We start from the raw sequence: 16668 nt of genomic DNA on the forward strand, positions 1-16668 counted from the left end.
GATTATACTCATATCACTAAGCACTTTTTTTCCCACACTTTTCACTCTTTTGCCGTAATGCCCAATACATTCATTGGCCCAGTCTAACTTCACAGCTAAACTCTGACACAAACAACGACACCATGCAAAGACTTGTACACGTTTCGTTCCACAACCGTCACCACTCATGCAATCGTGAATTAATAATCCATGCTGGCTGACAAACTACAGCTACGAAACCACGTTCCATCCTGTCCGAAGAAACTACGAATCTACGATCCGTCTCGGTTGATGAATCACGAAAGAGTATGCGGGCTGAAGGCAACCACATACCACGAAACTACGAACCCTCACGTGACGCGCTAGCAAATTTGAATGATTTCCATATTGACTCTAGTTTTCGCGCACTCCTACACTTTCCTTCTTTCTCTTTTCTTTAAAAAACTAACAGACAAAGATACAAGGAAATAAATACAGTATAACCTCGTTAACACGAACTCGCTTAAGCCGAACACTCGGTTAAGACGAACAAAATTTCGGTCCCGGCATCGCTGTACGTTATCTTATAGGAAGTTTTATCGGTTAAAACGAATTTCGGTTAGCACGAACTACGAACTAATTTTTAGTCCCTTGAGTCAGTAAAGGTTTTGATTTAACACGAACTTTCAATCCTTTGTTTTTTTTTTCAGGTCATTTTTCTTGTTTCAGATTTCACTCCAGATCAGTTTTTGTCATACAGTATTTATACAGACAAAAATTGCCTTGTAAATAAGAGAAAAACCAGAAACAGGTATATTTCCTCTCTTATAAGGTGTTGATTCTGTCCTCCGTCAAGCGCTGAACAGCTCGAAACAAAACATCTTCTCTCCCCTGTAACTCCAAACTGGTGACAGCAATCATAAATATCTTTCCGTTTCCAGCGATACTCACCCTGCTAGCGGAGTTATCAATTTTATAACTTGACCTGGATTTCTGCGTGGAAACTTTTTTTTGTAAATCTTCGAAGATAGGGTAATAAACTTACTGTAGTGTTTTCACTTTTTATAGGATGGTACCGAGACCGAAACTAGTCTCGATCTTGATCTTAACTCGAATTTGAGATCGAGGTGTGCTTTTCGAAATCAAGACGAGACCGAAACTCTCAGTCTCGTCTCGATACAATTCTGTGGATGGTATCAAGACAGAGAATAGTCTTGGTCTCGTCTCGAATTTGGAACCGAGACTATTTAGTCTCATCTCGATACCATTTCTAGTGTTTTCTGTGACATACATAATATACTGTAGTGGTATGTATAGTCTGTATACTGTAGTGCGTATGTATGGAGAAAATGTATTCGAATAATGAAATTTGTGTCCCCGGTTAACACGAATTCTTTTAACACGAACTCCTGATTTTTCAGTCCCTTGGAATTCGTGTTAACGAGGGTTTACTGTATATATATAACAGCAGTTAAATTTAGCTTGATTTAAACAAGACTATAACATATTGTAATTATATTTCCTTTTTTTTCAGTTTCTTTTTACTCTCCCTTGCTTCTCGTTAGTCGTCATCATCTTGGGACGAGTCCATTGAGTCGCGAGCCGGGGGGTGTCCTCAAGGCGACTCGTTACAAGGTCTTCTTCTTTGTTTTCCTCGTGAAGTCCACAAGTGTTGTCTTTGTGGGGTTTATCTTAGTTTTCCAGCGGCGTGTCCACTCCTCCAGCTGATTGATGTGACGTTGCATGGCGACTTCTGCGTAGCGATGGTTGTGATTGCTAGCAAAAATCGCCGTGTCATCCGCATAGGTGGCCACCATTGTGGAGTGTGTGGTTGGTATATCAGCTGTGTAGAGTGAGTACAACAGTAGCGATAAGCACGACCCCTGCGGCACTCCTGCTTCAATCGGTCTGGAGTCAGATGTGTGTCCCAGGTGTGAGACTCTGAATCTTCTCCCGGTTAGGTAACTCTGTATGAGTTTGGTTTGGTAAGTTGGGAAGCCCGCCTGATGAAGCTTGTGTAGAAGTCCCTGGTGCCACACCCTGTCAAAGGCCTTCTCGATGTCGAGGAAGAGTCCTAGGGTGTGGCCTCCTTCATTGAACTGATGTGTGATGTGGTCTACGACTCGGACTAGCTGGAGTGTCGTGCTATGTCCTGATCGGAAACCGAATTGGTGAGATGGCAGTAGATCTTGGTTCTTCACATGTGTCAGGAGTCTATGTTGGATTACCCTCTCTACCACTTTGCTGAGGTGGGAGAGGAGACTGATGGGACGATAGTTTTTCAATTCCGTTCTGGTTCCTTTTGCCTTTGGGATCATCGTTAGGCGGGCTTCCTTCCATTCTGCTGGGAAGTGGCTGTGTTGCAGTATGGCATTGGTGATCCGGGTCAGGAGGACGATGGCTCTTCTTGGTGCTTTCTTAAGGGTCAGTGGTGGTATCCTGTCTGGGCCCGCAGCTGGATGGTTGTGCAGTTTCCTGATGATTTGTTGGATCTCTCTTGTAGTAGCCAAGTCTTCAGGTGGAAAAGGTGTGTCTTCTTGGAGGGTCTGTATACTCTGCTGTACTGCTGCTTCCGTCATAGCGTCCGGTGGGGTGGTGTTCTCCTTGAACGTTTCTTGGAGGTGGTCAGCGAAGAGCGTGGCTTGAGCTTCCGGTTCGTGTACCAAACCGTGTGGGCTGCGGAGTGGTTGGATGCGTGGTGGTGCTTGCGGTCGGGCCACGTTGCGTAGCAACTTCCAGTATTCTGGTGACGGCACATCCATTGCGAGGAGTTTGGCGTTCCATACGTTGGCTGCTATGCGATTCAGTCTATTTTTGACTCTTGTGTTCAGGAAGTTCCACAGAGTCTTATACTGGGGATGTCTTGTTGTTTGCCACTTTCTCCTAGCCCATCGCTTCGGTTGGATTAATGCGGCAGTACGAAGGTCCTCTGGCTTCTTCGTTTCCGTGGTCTGCTGCTCTATTGTTGCACGGCGGTATGCCACCTTGATGGCTGTGGTTAGATGTTGGACAGCTGCGTCGATGTCTTCCGGGCTGTTGAGTGGTAGTCTTGGATCGACCAACTCGGCTGCTTGGCGGGTGTACTCGTTCCAATCCGTTTCTATCCTTCCTGGTACTCGACGAACCGGAACGTGATGCCTTGTCGCCACAGTGAGCATGACCGGGATGTGATCAGATAGTAGGTCATAGATGACGCTGGGTCCCTCTAGAATTGCTGTGTGGACCGAGAGGGTCATGTCCAAGACATCTGGGAGGAATCCCTTTCTTGGGAAAAACGTTGGTTCCTGCGGTGCAGCCGGTAGGAAGTCAATCTGTCGTAGTGCTGTGTGGAGTATGCGCCCATTCACATTGGATGTTCTGGAATTCCAGGCCGGGTGCTTGCAGTTGAGGTCTCCTCCTACAAGCACGCGGTGCCCTAGTCTTCGGAGCAGTTGAAGATCAGGCGGGTGAAGTCTGGCTTTTGGTGGTTTGTATGCTGCTACTATGTGTAGTGGCCCGTCTGGAGAGTAGATCGTGATGGCCGTCCCCTCGATGGACTGCATTGCTGGTAGTGGCAGTCTGTCGTGGGCGATCTGGTTTTTCACTAGGATTGCCGTGCCTCCTTTTCTTCTGTCCAGACGATCCTCACGATGGATGGTGTAGTTCCTAATGCGGAAGCTATGCTGGGGTTTCAGGAACGTTTCGCTTAGTAGGGCCACATCCACGTTTTCCCTCTGGAGAAAATCGGTGAGTTCTGCTCGTTGCCTGCTCACGCCTTCGGAGTTCCAACAGGCTATTCTGATGTCTCGGTTTATTCTTGATTTAGTGTGCGCCATCATCCAGTAGTGTAGCTGCAACTTCTAGGATGGTGGTGAATTTGGTTGTTTGATCTTTGGCGTCTTGGATCTTCTTGAGGCCTACTTTAAGCTTCTCCAAGAAGCTTTTGATGTTTAGGCCCGTCAGTAAGTTCAGGACTTCTTTGATGGATGTTATCAGGTCTGCGTCTATGGCGGTCTGGGTTGTGGTAGTTGGCTTGGGCGCTGCTGTTGCGTTGCCGCTGTGAGTTGTTGGCGTTAGAGTGGTGGGTTCTTCTGTTGTTTTAGCCTCCGAAGAGGTTTCTACTTCAGGGGTTGATGCGCTTGGCGCGGGTTGTGCATCTCCTGCTGCTGGCTGGAGCTTCTTGGAGTAGGTGTCGGTTGTTCTCTGGCGTTGCTGCGTGCTGCTCTTCTGTGGTTGCTGCTGCTTTGTCTGGCTGTCGGGTGTGGGTTCATTGACTGGTGGAAACTGCTGCTTTCGAGATGCACGTTTTTTCTTTTCCGCTTGTATGTATGGGCACCCCTGATAATTTGCAGGATGTGCGCCATCACAGTTGACACATTTGGCTGCAGTATCGCGTGTCTTCTTCTGGCACATCTGGGTGTCATGCGATTCACCACACTTAACGCACCTGGCGATCGCCCAACATGTAGTCTGCGAGTGTCCAACACGCTGGCAACGGTGGCACTGCAAGATGTCGTTTCCTTTATAGGGTTCCACTGCTACTCTGTAGTAGAGCAGCCTCTTCAGTTCGTAGATGTCAGGTGTTCCCGCTTGCTTGTTAAGGGTGACCAGGAACAGGGGAAACTTGGGTCTATTGCCCTCAACGTCGGCTCTACCTCTCAGTTGGCTGACTGCTTTGACTGTGTAGCCCAGTTCAGTGAGGGCAGTCGTGATGCTGTCCGGTGGGGTGTCCATTGGAAGTTTGCGGATCACTACTTTTAGCGGTCGGGACGCTTTTGGTAGTTCTGTCGCGTATGGACGGTTTTCGTGCTTTAGGAAGGCTTCCACTTTGGCAAGGTCTTTCATTGAAGCACAATGCATTTTCACAAAATCCCTGTTCTTGTACACTTCCGGGGAGGAATCTAGGGTGGCCGCGAGGGACTGCACAAACGCAAACTGATTTTTCACATCATAAATGTATATGGGGGGAACCTTTCTGGCTGGAAGGTTGAGGAGTCCTCGCGGTGTTCCCGTGCACTGTCTTGGATCCTGGGTGTTATCATTTTGCAAGTTTTCATCACTAGGGTGGCATGTGTCCATGTTGTTTTCTTCTTGGTCGTGTCTTGCAAGGGGGCCATATTTGTTTTGCAAATCACAAAGGGATGTGATGGGGCCAGAGGCAGTTCTTTTCATTGTCTTTCTTGGTCGCTGGAACTCCCCTTCCTCTTCCTGGGATGTGGAAGGTCCGGGTGTGGAGGCATCCATTGAATCTGTGTTGTCTGGTGTTGCTGGTTGCGGGTTAGGTGTCTGCAGTGGGGGGTAGTTGGTGTTGTCCACTTCTGGGGGGGGGGGGCACTGCTGGCTGGATCCGTTTCTGAGGTGGTCCTGGTTGTTGATTGCTTTTGCTGTTTCTTTGCTTTGGGTGTCGCTCGGCGGTGGATGCTGGTTGTTCCCAGAGTTGTGAACTTCATGCCTCTCAATTGGTTGGTAACTGCCTTGACTGAGGCGCTTGGTGGCTTCCTGGTACGGGCGCGAACGTCTTTCATCTTGCCTCCTTTATTGATTGTGGTACGGCTATCTTTCATGGGGTCAGCCATGGCTCTGAAAACGACCGAAGGGAGTTCGGCCTTTTCCATGGTGGGAGCACTCTTCTTCCTCAGTCCAATATTAAGCCTGCTAGTTAAGAGTGGCCTGATTTTTTGAATGCTTCTTTGGCTATGGCAATTCTTGATCTAATTAATCTCTTTCTTGCAATAAGTAAGCGTATCTCGTCAAAATACTTTCCAGATCTTGAAATTATCGACCTCTTCAAGTTCTCTTTGTTTTACTCTGACCCGTAAGGACCCGTTTCCACGGGGTATGCTTATGACTTTCGATTTTTCGATGTGATTTCCATTCCATATAGTTTTTCAGTGTTAACTATTTTGTCAATCATCTTTTGTAGTCCTGCCGTTGTAGCTATAGTAACCATATCATCTGCATACCTGATCTTATTAATGATATGCCCTCCAATCTTGAAATCTCCAGTTCCTATTAATGCTTCCTTCGTTAAACAATCACTGTAAATGTTGTATAATTGGGGCGACATACTACATCCCTGTCTGGCTCCGCTTCCAATCTCTACATTATTTGTCTCTCCTCCATGCACGTACAAATTCACTCGTTGTCCTAGATGCAGGTTGCAAATCAATCTCTCCAGTTAACTCCGACTTCTTTAAGTATTTTCAGAAGTTTCATCCAATTGACCCGGTCGAAAGCTTTTTGCCAGTCGATGAAGCACAAACAGAACTCTTCCTTTATAGTCTTTTAACATTGGAAACATGTCAAGTGAAGTTTCTGCTTTTATTTAGTTCAGTTCTAGGGTTACCTCTTTTCTGCAGAACATGGCAGCAGAGGTAAAAGTTTACTTGCGCGCTTCATACATTTTATTTTTTAATTAATTAATTAATTTTCAGATAAATACGTTATTAATTGGTATAGTTTTATAGTTCGGTCTGATAGCAGTATTATATCGAACTATTATTTATTATCTTTGAAAGGAGTTGTTATCCAGCAAGCCATTGATCTTAATCTGAAAAGTATGCATGGATGATGCTAGTCGAAAGGAAGAGGAGATGATGATTTCATATTAAACTAAAATTTAAGAAACCTTATTCGTGAGAGATAGCATCCCCTAAAATTCGTACAACACTTTCTTCGCACCTGTGTATCCCATTACTTAAAATAATAATTGAAAAAAGTGCGGGAATTCTTTCTGTGTATCGGGTGTCTCCTTTTGTTTGTTATCAGTTACCACTCTGATTCATCACAAGGTTTTTAAATGAAAGGTAAAAAATAACTATACCAATTTGTTAAAAGGGAAAATTGAAATAATCTATATAAGTAGTTTTTGGTGCTGTGAACATACATTGAGCACCTGCATCGTAAGATGTGTAGGAATATTCGATTTAGGAATTGGAGTTTATTTGAACATAGTGGAATCACTAAACACCAGAACATTGAGAAAGCTAATAAAAAGAATTTTGTAGAAAAACACGCACAACAATCTTTAAGTTGTAGAATCTGATGTCATATAAACCACTGTTATTCGTGAGAGACAACATTCTTTCATAAGTTTTGTCTGGGTCGTCTTGTTGCCTCCCACTTCCTTCATTATTTTTTTTCGTAATCGTGCACCCTGCAGCCGTTGAAGTTAATATAGCATTTCATTATAGAACTCTTCCTTTACGTCAAGGACTCGTTCCGATATAATTCTCATCAATAGCATCTCTAGTGCCTCTTCCTTTCCGGAATCCAAATGGATCTTCCTCCAACATCTCTTCTATCTTACTTTCAAACCATCTGTTCAGTACGCGCGCAATGATCTTTCCACTGTGGAAAATAAGGCTAATGGTTCTGTGGTCACTGCACTTCTTTGCTTTTTCTTGGGTAAAGCAATCATTGTAACATTAAGAAAATCCTTTGGCTATTCAGATCTTGTTAATAAGTGAAATCAGTACTTTCATTGCATTGTCTCTTAATCCCTTGAGCAAATCTGCTGGTATGTCGTCGTCTCCTTTGGCCTTCCTCCTTCGCATGTCTTTGATGGCTTTGTCCGTCTCTCTTCTCAATTCATTATTCAGCTTTCTGTATTCTTTGATTTTTCGTCCTTCTGCTCTCCTCCACTTCTTAAGCATTGCTTCAATTATCCATGGTTTTCTCGGTGCTCTTTCTTTCCTGCCAATGTTATTGCAGTGTGTGTCAAGTAGAATCTGTTTAATTTTCTACATTGCCTACTATCGCCCACTGCAGAGAATTTTTCTTCAATCTCTTCTTTCACATCACTATCCATACTTCTTAGTCGCTCTAAGTTCCATTTTATATTTCTCCTCGTATTTTGCTTGGTTGACCTTAACCAGATTTCCACTTCTGCTACTGGGAGATTGTGATCCGAATCAATGTCCGCTCCCGGTAGTGTCTTCACGTCTCGTACGTTATTCCTGAAACGTTGCTTGTCAAGAGGATAATCGATTTTGTAGCGTTTCTTTTCTCCTGAAATTTTCCACGTGTACAGCTTAGTTTTTCTTTTCTTAAACCACGTGTTCGTCACCACCATATTCTGTTACCTACAAAAGTCGATAAGCATTTGGCCTCGTGCATTTCTTTACCTAGAGCAAATGATTCCACCTTATTCGCAGCTTCTTCTTCTACTACACTGTTGAAGTCTCCCATTACTATGGCATTGACCTTACCTCTTCCTTCCTGATGCATATGTCACTAATCTCATCATGTATTATTGCGACTTCATTGTCATCATGGTCGGTGGTTGGTATATACACTTGTATTCTTATAATATCCACTGATTTTGTACTTTGTATTTTGTACTGTTTTACAAACATCAAATGGTCACTGCAGCATTTCATTGTGCTTACGCTTCTTGCTACTTCGTTCTTCATTGCTATCGCGACACCATTCTTGGCCTTAACGCCACCCGAATAAAATATTGTGTAATTTACCGACATTATCTCACCTTTTCTTGACCATCTCATTTCAAGCCCACCATGTTCACTTTACATCTATCAATTTAATTTTTTAAATTTTCAAGTTTACTTGCAGGTTGTGAAGTTCATACGTTCCAGGTGCCTATGCTGAATTGAAAGTTATTGTTATTTTCTTCTCTGATGATTCTTCCCGGAGTAGTACTCACCCGGAGATCCGAACGGGGGACTGTTTTACCTGGGGAAGAACCATCAGAGAAGAAAATAATAATATGTCCTTCGTCCCGCATAATTTATACCCTGTTAATTATAGGAAATGAGTCTAATCACAAGCTATTACGTTCCAATAGCCGCAGGCCAGAAATATTTCATCAATTACAGATCCAATAATTCACGTCAAATGGACACTTTACTTAGATTCAATTCGAGTTTTCATTTTAATTGAGGGTAATTATTCATAGCCTTCGAAATGAGAGCGCCTTGCGTATCTGCCGTACAGTCCTCACGTCGCGTCGTGGGACTTCTATCTCTTCCGGGCACTGAAGAAGGTTCTTAATGGAAGACACTTTCGAACAAATAACGAGGTGAAGACAACCGTGAAGGAGTTTTTGCATATGCAAGACACACATTTTTTTGACAAAGCGATATGACAAATGCATCAACGTCCTTGGTTCTTATATAGAAAAATAAAGCAAGCCTTGTTCTTTATTTTTGTAGTATATTATTTGTCTTGGATTAACACTTTTGTTCATAGCCTCCAAGGAAAACTTACTTTCCGCCTTATCCTCGTAATTTTAGTAAGAATTGCCCTTCCCTTATTCAATTTGTACCTTATCTACAAATGTTTAATTTAATTTGAAATATAAAAAAGTTGTGTGTTTAAAAGTGGACGAATTAAAAATACGATCATAATATTGGTAGTAAAAGCTTGTATTTTAATCACAAAAAATTATTTACCTATATGATATGTACAGACGTAGAAATAACATCAAATATTTGATATTTCTGTCAATTGGAAGAACGTACATAAAAACATGGGAAACAATACATTGAAAACTTAAAAAATCAGTCTCCTGTATTCAACTTCCTGTATAATGGCTCTAGTCTTTGTTTCTGCACATCTCTCAAGTACAAGAGGTTGTGTTTAAAAAATCTAAATACCACACAGAAAGAAACCAATATACACTTATCAGTCCTGTTCTTCAGTCGTATCATTTCGTATGTACAATTCAGTCCTTTTTTAAGTTTTAAAAAATGTCCAGGTTTGGTTCTTCGGAAGGGGTTGTGAACCACCATCAAGAGTGTTTTTAGTTAGTTAACTGTTGAGCACTGGTATCTAGAATGAACTGAGGATTTGGTGGGGCTGAGGGTTGTGGAGGGCCAGTCATAAGAGGAACCACGGGGTAGCTACTCAGAATTATCTTGTGTTTAAGAGCTTCTTCGTAAGGTGGAGGAGCCGACGGTGGAGCAGGCATTGTTGGCACAAATAATCCTGTACACGTTGGGGGATGCAGAACTTGAGACGGAAACGATGTACTGGGTGACAAAATCGTTGGAGATCTGTCCATTCCAGGAATACCATTGAGTGAGCTGAAAACTAAGAAATAAGAATTCACAATAAATATAAAAGTGTATATTATTATTATTATTATTATTATTATTATTATTATTATTATTATTATTATTATTATTATTATTAAACAAAAGACAGTGTACATATAAAAGTGTTTATACTGAAGTAATTGTTTGAGAAAATATATATCCAGAAAGTCATACATCTGTGTCTCCTCTAAGAGGATTGTATCCATCAAAAACGTAACCTATATGTCCTCTTTAAATCTTTATTATATACGTAGCATATCAATATATCACATCATTATATATGAGCGGAAATACTTAGTATTTCTCCAACGCAAATCGGAAGCAACTGGTTTGATTAGTACGTAATAAAGCTGCAGACACATCAGCAGATTGAAAAAAGTCCCAGTTGGTTTACCCACCAGTACAAGAAGCTTTCCTGAAAGGTTTCATGAGTGTGATTAGCTACTATAACAACAAAAGCTGAAAACCAGAAAGCGAAAACTTCAAAGTGAACTTGGTCTACTACCACTAACAAACCTGCAAGCCAAACTGCCAATATAAAGTGTTACTTTTGACAATTTTCGGCAATATAATCAGTGAATATTGCCATACATCATCTCAAAGCACCTGGGTTTGTTGCTGTATCCTGTCCATATTAATGTAGAACTACATAACTTCATCAGCAACGCGTATCAACATTATTAAACTCCAGTGCAATGCTAGCTACTTGTAAGTAATTTTACTTATTGTATTTTAAGAAACTTTGTAATGACTACTTGGCAAGAGTTCCGTATCTTGCAACTATCTTGCAACATTATTTTTATGTAAGTATCGACTAATGGTCCAGAGTGAAACTGCAGATAACGTGGATTAATTCATTTTTCATCTGCTTAATTTTTTTTTAATGAAACAATGTATAATAAAGCTTTTAAGGAGACTAATTATAATTGGAGGTCATGGAAAGTAAAATTTTAAATAGGTGTAAATAGAATAACTATTCTATTAAAAGCTCATTAGTAAAAATTAACTTTAAAGTTGTCAAGTGTTTCTGCTCAATCCTGTATAAGAATAGAACAAACTAATTACATTGTGGATACATGAAAACAAAGTATAAGTTGTAGTTTCGTAGTTTTATTGCAAAAAATTGAAAAAGCATAAATATATTATGAGCACTTTCGATTATCATCATTAAACAGTACTATCATTCATTCCAGATAAGCTGAGAATAAAAACAAGTTTTCTTCCCACCATGCTCATGCAGGGGTCACATAACCCAGAATTTCAGTGTTTCTCTTTTCACCATCATCTTCCGCACACGGAGTTATAGATTGTATCTAAATATGTCTTAAAGAATTAATTATAACTTTCATGATAGAGTTTCAAACACTTCAATACATTAATCTGTATTAGTGCTATAAGAAGCCATTTTTTAGTATAATTATACATTTATCTTTGACTTGGTAGTTGTGGGTTATAAGATAATGTTGGAACGGCAAACGATAACAAAGTAGGGAATTGACACGACACATTTTGTATTCATACAGTTTCATCTTAATTTGCAATCCAAAGGCGAATACGATTTGTATAGGTAGTATAGAAACAACAAGATTAAATAATAATAATAATAAACTGACATTTCAACTTGTTGCTAGTATTATTGCTTTGTTAAAGACTGAATATGAATATGAAATATGCTATAAATGAATACATACTACAAATTGTTAACAAATATATATCAACATTAGAGATGTAAACAGAAAAAAAAAAAAAACATTGAACCATGAAAAACCATTGAACCATGTGAAAAACCATTGTTTTATTGGACAACCATTGAACTATAAGGAAGAAACGTGATACTTACCCCTGTAGGATGCTACAAATGTAGCTTGTGGCTCTTCCAATTGCCGTGGAAAATCACCCGGTCTTCGTCGTCTTCTCCAAAACTTTCCGCTTAAAAAAGAATCAAAAATATTTACATCATTATGCGTTATAATAACGTTATGCACTAAAAATTAGTCGGTTTAAAAGACAATGTTAAACAACATGATTACATTATAATTAATACACTGACGGGGTTTTACGCATCAGAAGAGCAGTGAATTCAGTTAACATGATTTATTGATCACATTGTAGTATACTAAAATTATAAATGTTCAAATTTTCTAAATGTTCAAATTTTGTATTTGTGAATTCATGTAAATATTTTAAGTCTGGTTTGAATGTAAAACAACAGATGTCTGAAGTGAATGGACTAAGTGTTGTTACCAAGCTCAAAACTTACTTTTTTTCTACAAGACAAACACAAAATTCTCAAACAAGGAAATATGAAAGGCATGCAGAATATATTCTAACATTTGATACAAAAGGACTCCCTGGATTGAGTACATCATTTGCTCGACTACGACATCAAAAACGTCATAGAATTGTTTACCATTTGCTTAGAGTCCAAGATTTGCTCTACCACTATCAGAATTGCTAGAAACTACAATGTAAGTACCTTTTCATATTACCTTTTCAGATTGTTTTAAATCTTATCTTTCGTATTCAAGCACAGCATTTATATCCACTATGTAGAGACTAGTTAGTTGTACTAAAAAAAATTTAACATGTAATAATTAAATTTGCGTTTTCTCTATTATAATTTGCCTTTATCTGATGCAATATTTTTAGTAATTAGTCTGAGGTATTTGACAGGTTGAGACTGAGAACCAAGAACATGAATGACTATAAATTCACTCGCTTATAGAGATTGACGGTCTCTCAGAAACATTTGATAACTGGAAACGTGAAAATTTCACTTACGTTAGTGCTTTTTCCAGAATTTCTTTCATAAGCTAAGATCAAAGTATGGAAGAAAGACTTGCCTGCACTTAGGAGACATTGAGTGTCATATATTCCGAAATACTCAAGTCTACATAGAATAAAATTACATTTTAAACCTTGTCAGTGAATACGTTTTGTCTCCTTTATGCAAAATGCCTTTCTCGATTTTTTTTTTGGTGTGTGTGTGTGTGTGTCTATCTTGTATGTGCCTTATTCAGGTTCAGCATGCACTCATATAATGTTGTTATAAATTGATTACGAGAAAGTAGTTTCCTATAGCACATAGTCATGAAATTGTTACGAATACTAGATACAATATATGTTGAATATCAAATCTTTCTAGACTGTCATCTTATTCTGATATTCAATAATCATGAATTTACTTACATTACAGTGATTCTGTAATCAGTAAATTATGAGTCATAATTGTACTAACTGGTGTTTCTATGTGCAGATACCATTAGAATTTTTCAGCGTTACTATTCTCGGTCTAATTTTACTTTGAGTGTTTGCTCCCAAAATAAAATATTCCACCTGTGAGAGTATTCTAAGCAGCGAATCACCGAAGTTCAGAATTGTCAAACTTAAAAATGTTACAGATAAATCAAATGACAACCATCTTGGCTTGAACTAGGACCTTCTTGTTCAATGCTATGCGTTTTTTCCCATATACTTCGGCAACAATATAGCTACGTACATTGTGGAACAAACTGCTCAAGGAACATACTACCTTTTCAGTTTTTCACTTACTGCTTCAGTTACTTTTTAAACAAGAGAAAGGTAAAAATAAAATCATAAACTTGATTTTATACGATATGAACGAAAGTAAGTAAAAAAAATAATAAAAAAGGAAAAAGAAAGAAAAAAATAAAACAAAGGAAAATAAAGGAAGTCATATCAAAAGAAGTTAACTACCAACTACCATTTAAGTTCAAGTTGATCTCAATACTGCAACTTCAAAAGAGAAAGAGTGCATTCTTATAACATATATAAATATATATTTGAATTTTGTTTGAAAGTTTTTATTTTATTTTATTTTATTTATTTATTTATTTATTTTATTTATTTATTTTTTTTTGTATAATATCCTCCAAATGTTGTATTTATTGTTGACAAACTCGTTTTCCAACCAATTATTATTACGTCACATATGAGAATGTTTAATAAATTATTACTGAAAGCTTCAATCTCGCATTACATATCAACACTATATCAACAATATGAAGACATTCATTCTTATGAGATACAATCAAATCATTTGGTAAATCAGTCATCTTGAAATTTTGGAGAGAAAAAAAATGATTACGAAAACTAGCAGAAAGTTTCAGCATAGACATTATACTACCTGACTATAGACGCATAGGAAAAACAATTGAAGCAATTCACCAGTTCTGAGAGTTGTTTTGAAACCTGAACTAATATCAATGTTATGTAGTTTCTGTCTACGACGTGGGTCCATGATTAAATGTGATAAATGTAAGTGGTGAGACACATAGCAGATTTAGCACATTAAGATATACCGTATATAACGTAAAAGTATGTTGCTTTACCTGAAACGAAAGATAGGAAAATAAATATAAATTATTATATATATATACAAACAAAATTCGGAAAATAAACTAAAATCAAAAGCTAAATTAATCTAAAGTGAAAGTAAAGTAAAGAAAAAATAAACTAAAAATTAATATAAGAATGAACAGGAATAATTAAAACAAATGCTTACTCCTTAAAATTATTGTTTGAAATACAAATAGCAATCCATAATGGAAGACAATAAGAATATCAGTTTATTACATACTGTACATACTTTGGTTAGAAACACGAAAATTTCGGTGTTTGCATGCTTGTATACGTTCCGTAACAATATACAGTGTCATGGTTTACGGCAACCTTTTGAAAAATATACATTTTTACTTTCGAGTGACGAAGGACGTCAAGAAAGTATGGTGATCGTGAAAAAAAAATCGAATTCGACTTTCCCCGGATTAACGTGTTTCATCGCCCATACCTGCCGAAAAAAGTAATTTTTCGACGTCTGTCCATCTCTTCGTCCATTCGTCCTGATGTACATTCACCTAGAGGCCATACCGTTCAACGTATCGAGACAAAATTTTTAACTAGGTTTTTATGTGGTTCTCCTGGGGGTTTATCAAATGTTGTTCCTACCCATAAAAATAAAGGTAGTTTACTGAAGGATGAAAATCAAAATTTGCTATTTTCTCAAAAACCGTCGTAACGATTTTGTTCATATTTCATAAATCAATTTCTCAATAACAAACTCATACTGTGGTATAAGTCACTTCTCTGGGAATAATCGAGAAAGGGTAGTTTACTCTTGGTGGTGAGTTTTTTCAGACGATCTTTTAAAAAAAAATCCCGCGATATTGTCCATTTTCATAAATAAATATTTCATTACTATCCTGACAATCTGGCATAGCTTACAATCAGTTCTTCTGAAAAATGTACAAATGTTAGTTTATACTTGGGATGAGTTTTCTTTGAATTTTCTCGAAAACGACTCAGGTGATTTTGTTCATATTTCATAAATAATTATGTAATTAATAACCTGGCAATATGGCGTAACGTAACTTATCTATCCTGAAAAAAAAAATGCACGAAGGGTAGTTTATTCTTGTGGGTGAGTTTTTTAAGGATGATTTTCTCAAAAGCGACATAGGGGAGTTTGTTCCTATTTCATTAATTAGCTGACAATATGGCATAACTTATTTGCCCTGAAAAATATATGAGGGGTAGTTTCTTTTTTGGGCTGAGTTCTTTTCGGGAGATTGTCTCAAAAACGACTCAGGCGATATTGTTTATACTTCATAAATAAACATTTTATTAACATGACAATTGTTCCATGGGTGAGAGGTAAATGCCTATTATGGGACTTTATATGCGCTGATGCATACGCTCATTCAAGTCTCCCTCTACCTGTAATAAATGCTGGAGCTGTTGCTAATCGCAGAGAAGCTGAAAAACAAGAAAATACAACTTTCTCGAAAATTTTGTTTTCACTCCAATTGCTATTGAGACTAGTGACATTTGGAGTGCAAGAAGTCTTGAATTTATTTGGGAGGTAGGAAGACGTATTTCTTGCGTTACCTGAGAAGTTCGTTCCACATCTTTTCTAATACAGCGCACAGCTGTTTTTACCCAACGTGACAATGCCTCGTCGGTCCTTGGCACGTTACCACGTGGAAAGGAACTGGATGAGGTATGTTTACTCTAACAAGAGTAGTTTTTATATATTACTCCCTGGGCAATATTTTTTCTTTTAGATCATTTCCAGGTAATATCAAATCCGTTCTGGTGATTTCCTCTTGTGTAAGTAGGAAAATGAATTATTTAGTTATTTTAAACTTTTGTACATCTGTTTAAATTTTACACATTTTAATGTTTTGATAAGCTGGACTTTATATCAACAATTGTTGAAAAGCTTTGTTATATGCATAATAATTGTTTTTGTTGCAAATTGATCAATAATCACAATTTTATCAATAACTCTATAATGTTGCACGAATTACTCTTTACGAAAGAAAATTACAAGGAGTAGTTTACCCATGGGATGAGTTTCTTTTCAGACTACTTTCTCAAAAAACGATTCAAGGGATTTTGTTCATTTTTCATAAATAAATGTTTCATTAATATTCCTATAATGTTGCATCAATAACTTTCATGAGAATATCTGCAAGGGATAGTTTACTTTTTTTTTTCACAGTTTTGTGAAATACGAGTTTGTGATCTTATTTTATGTACAAATTTCTCATTAATAACCCTAACATATATCAAAAGTCATTTTGTTATGGAAAAATTTACAAAGGGGTAATTTACTTTTCGGGATGAATTTTCTTTGGGCGAAATTTTCCGA

The 16668-nt window shown here is 38.2% G+C and overlaps 1 protein-coding gene across 1 annotated transcript in view; it reads right to left on the reverse strand.

Annotated features, from left to right (window-relative positions):
- Window positions 1–9286: 9286 nt before the first annotated feature.
- The window catches only part of LOC145690507 (uncharacterized), a 95576-nt gene continuing 88194 nt past the window's right edge, over window positions 9287–16668 (reverse strand). Inside the window, exons 6-7 of the mRNA XM_081765456.1 lie at window positions 11836–11924; window positions 9287–9990 (exon numbers count right to left, since the gene is read on the reverse strand). Of these exons, the coding sequence (XP_081621582.1) occupies window positions 9701–9990; window positions 11836–11924 (379 nt within the window). The 3' untranslated portion in view covers window positions 9287–9700. The remainder of the gene's footprint in view (window positions 9991–11835; window positions 11925–16668) is intronic.

The sequence above is a fragment of the Thermobia domestica genome, chromosome 7, assembly GCF_964235325.1.
Source record: "Thermobia domestica chromosome 7, izTheDome1.hap1.1, whole genome shotgun sequence".
Lineage (NCBI taxonomy): Eukaryota > Metazoa > Arthropoda > Insecta > Zygentoma > Lepismatidae > Thermobia > Thermobia domestica.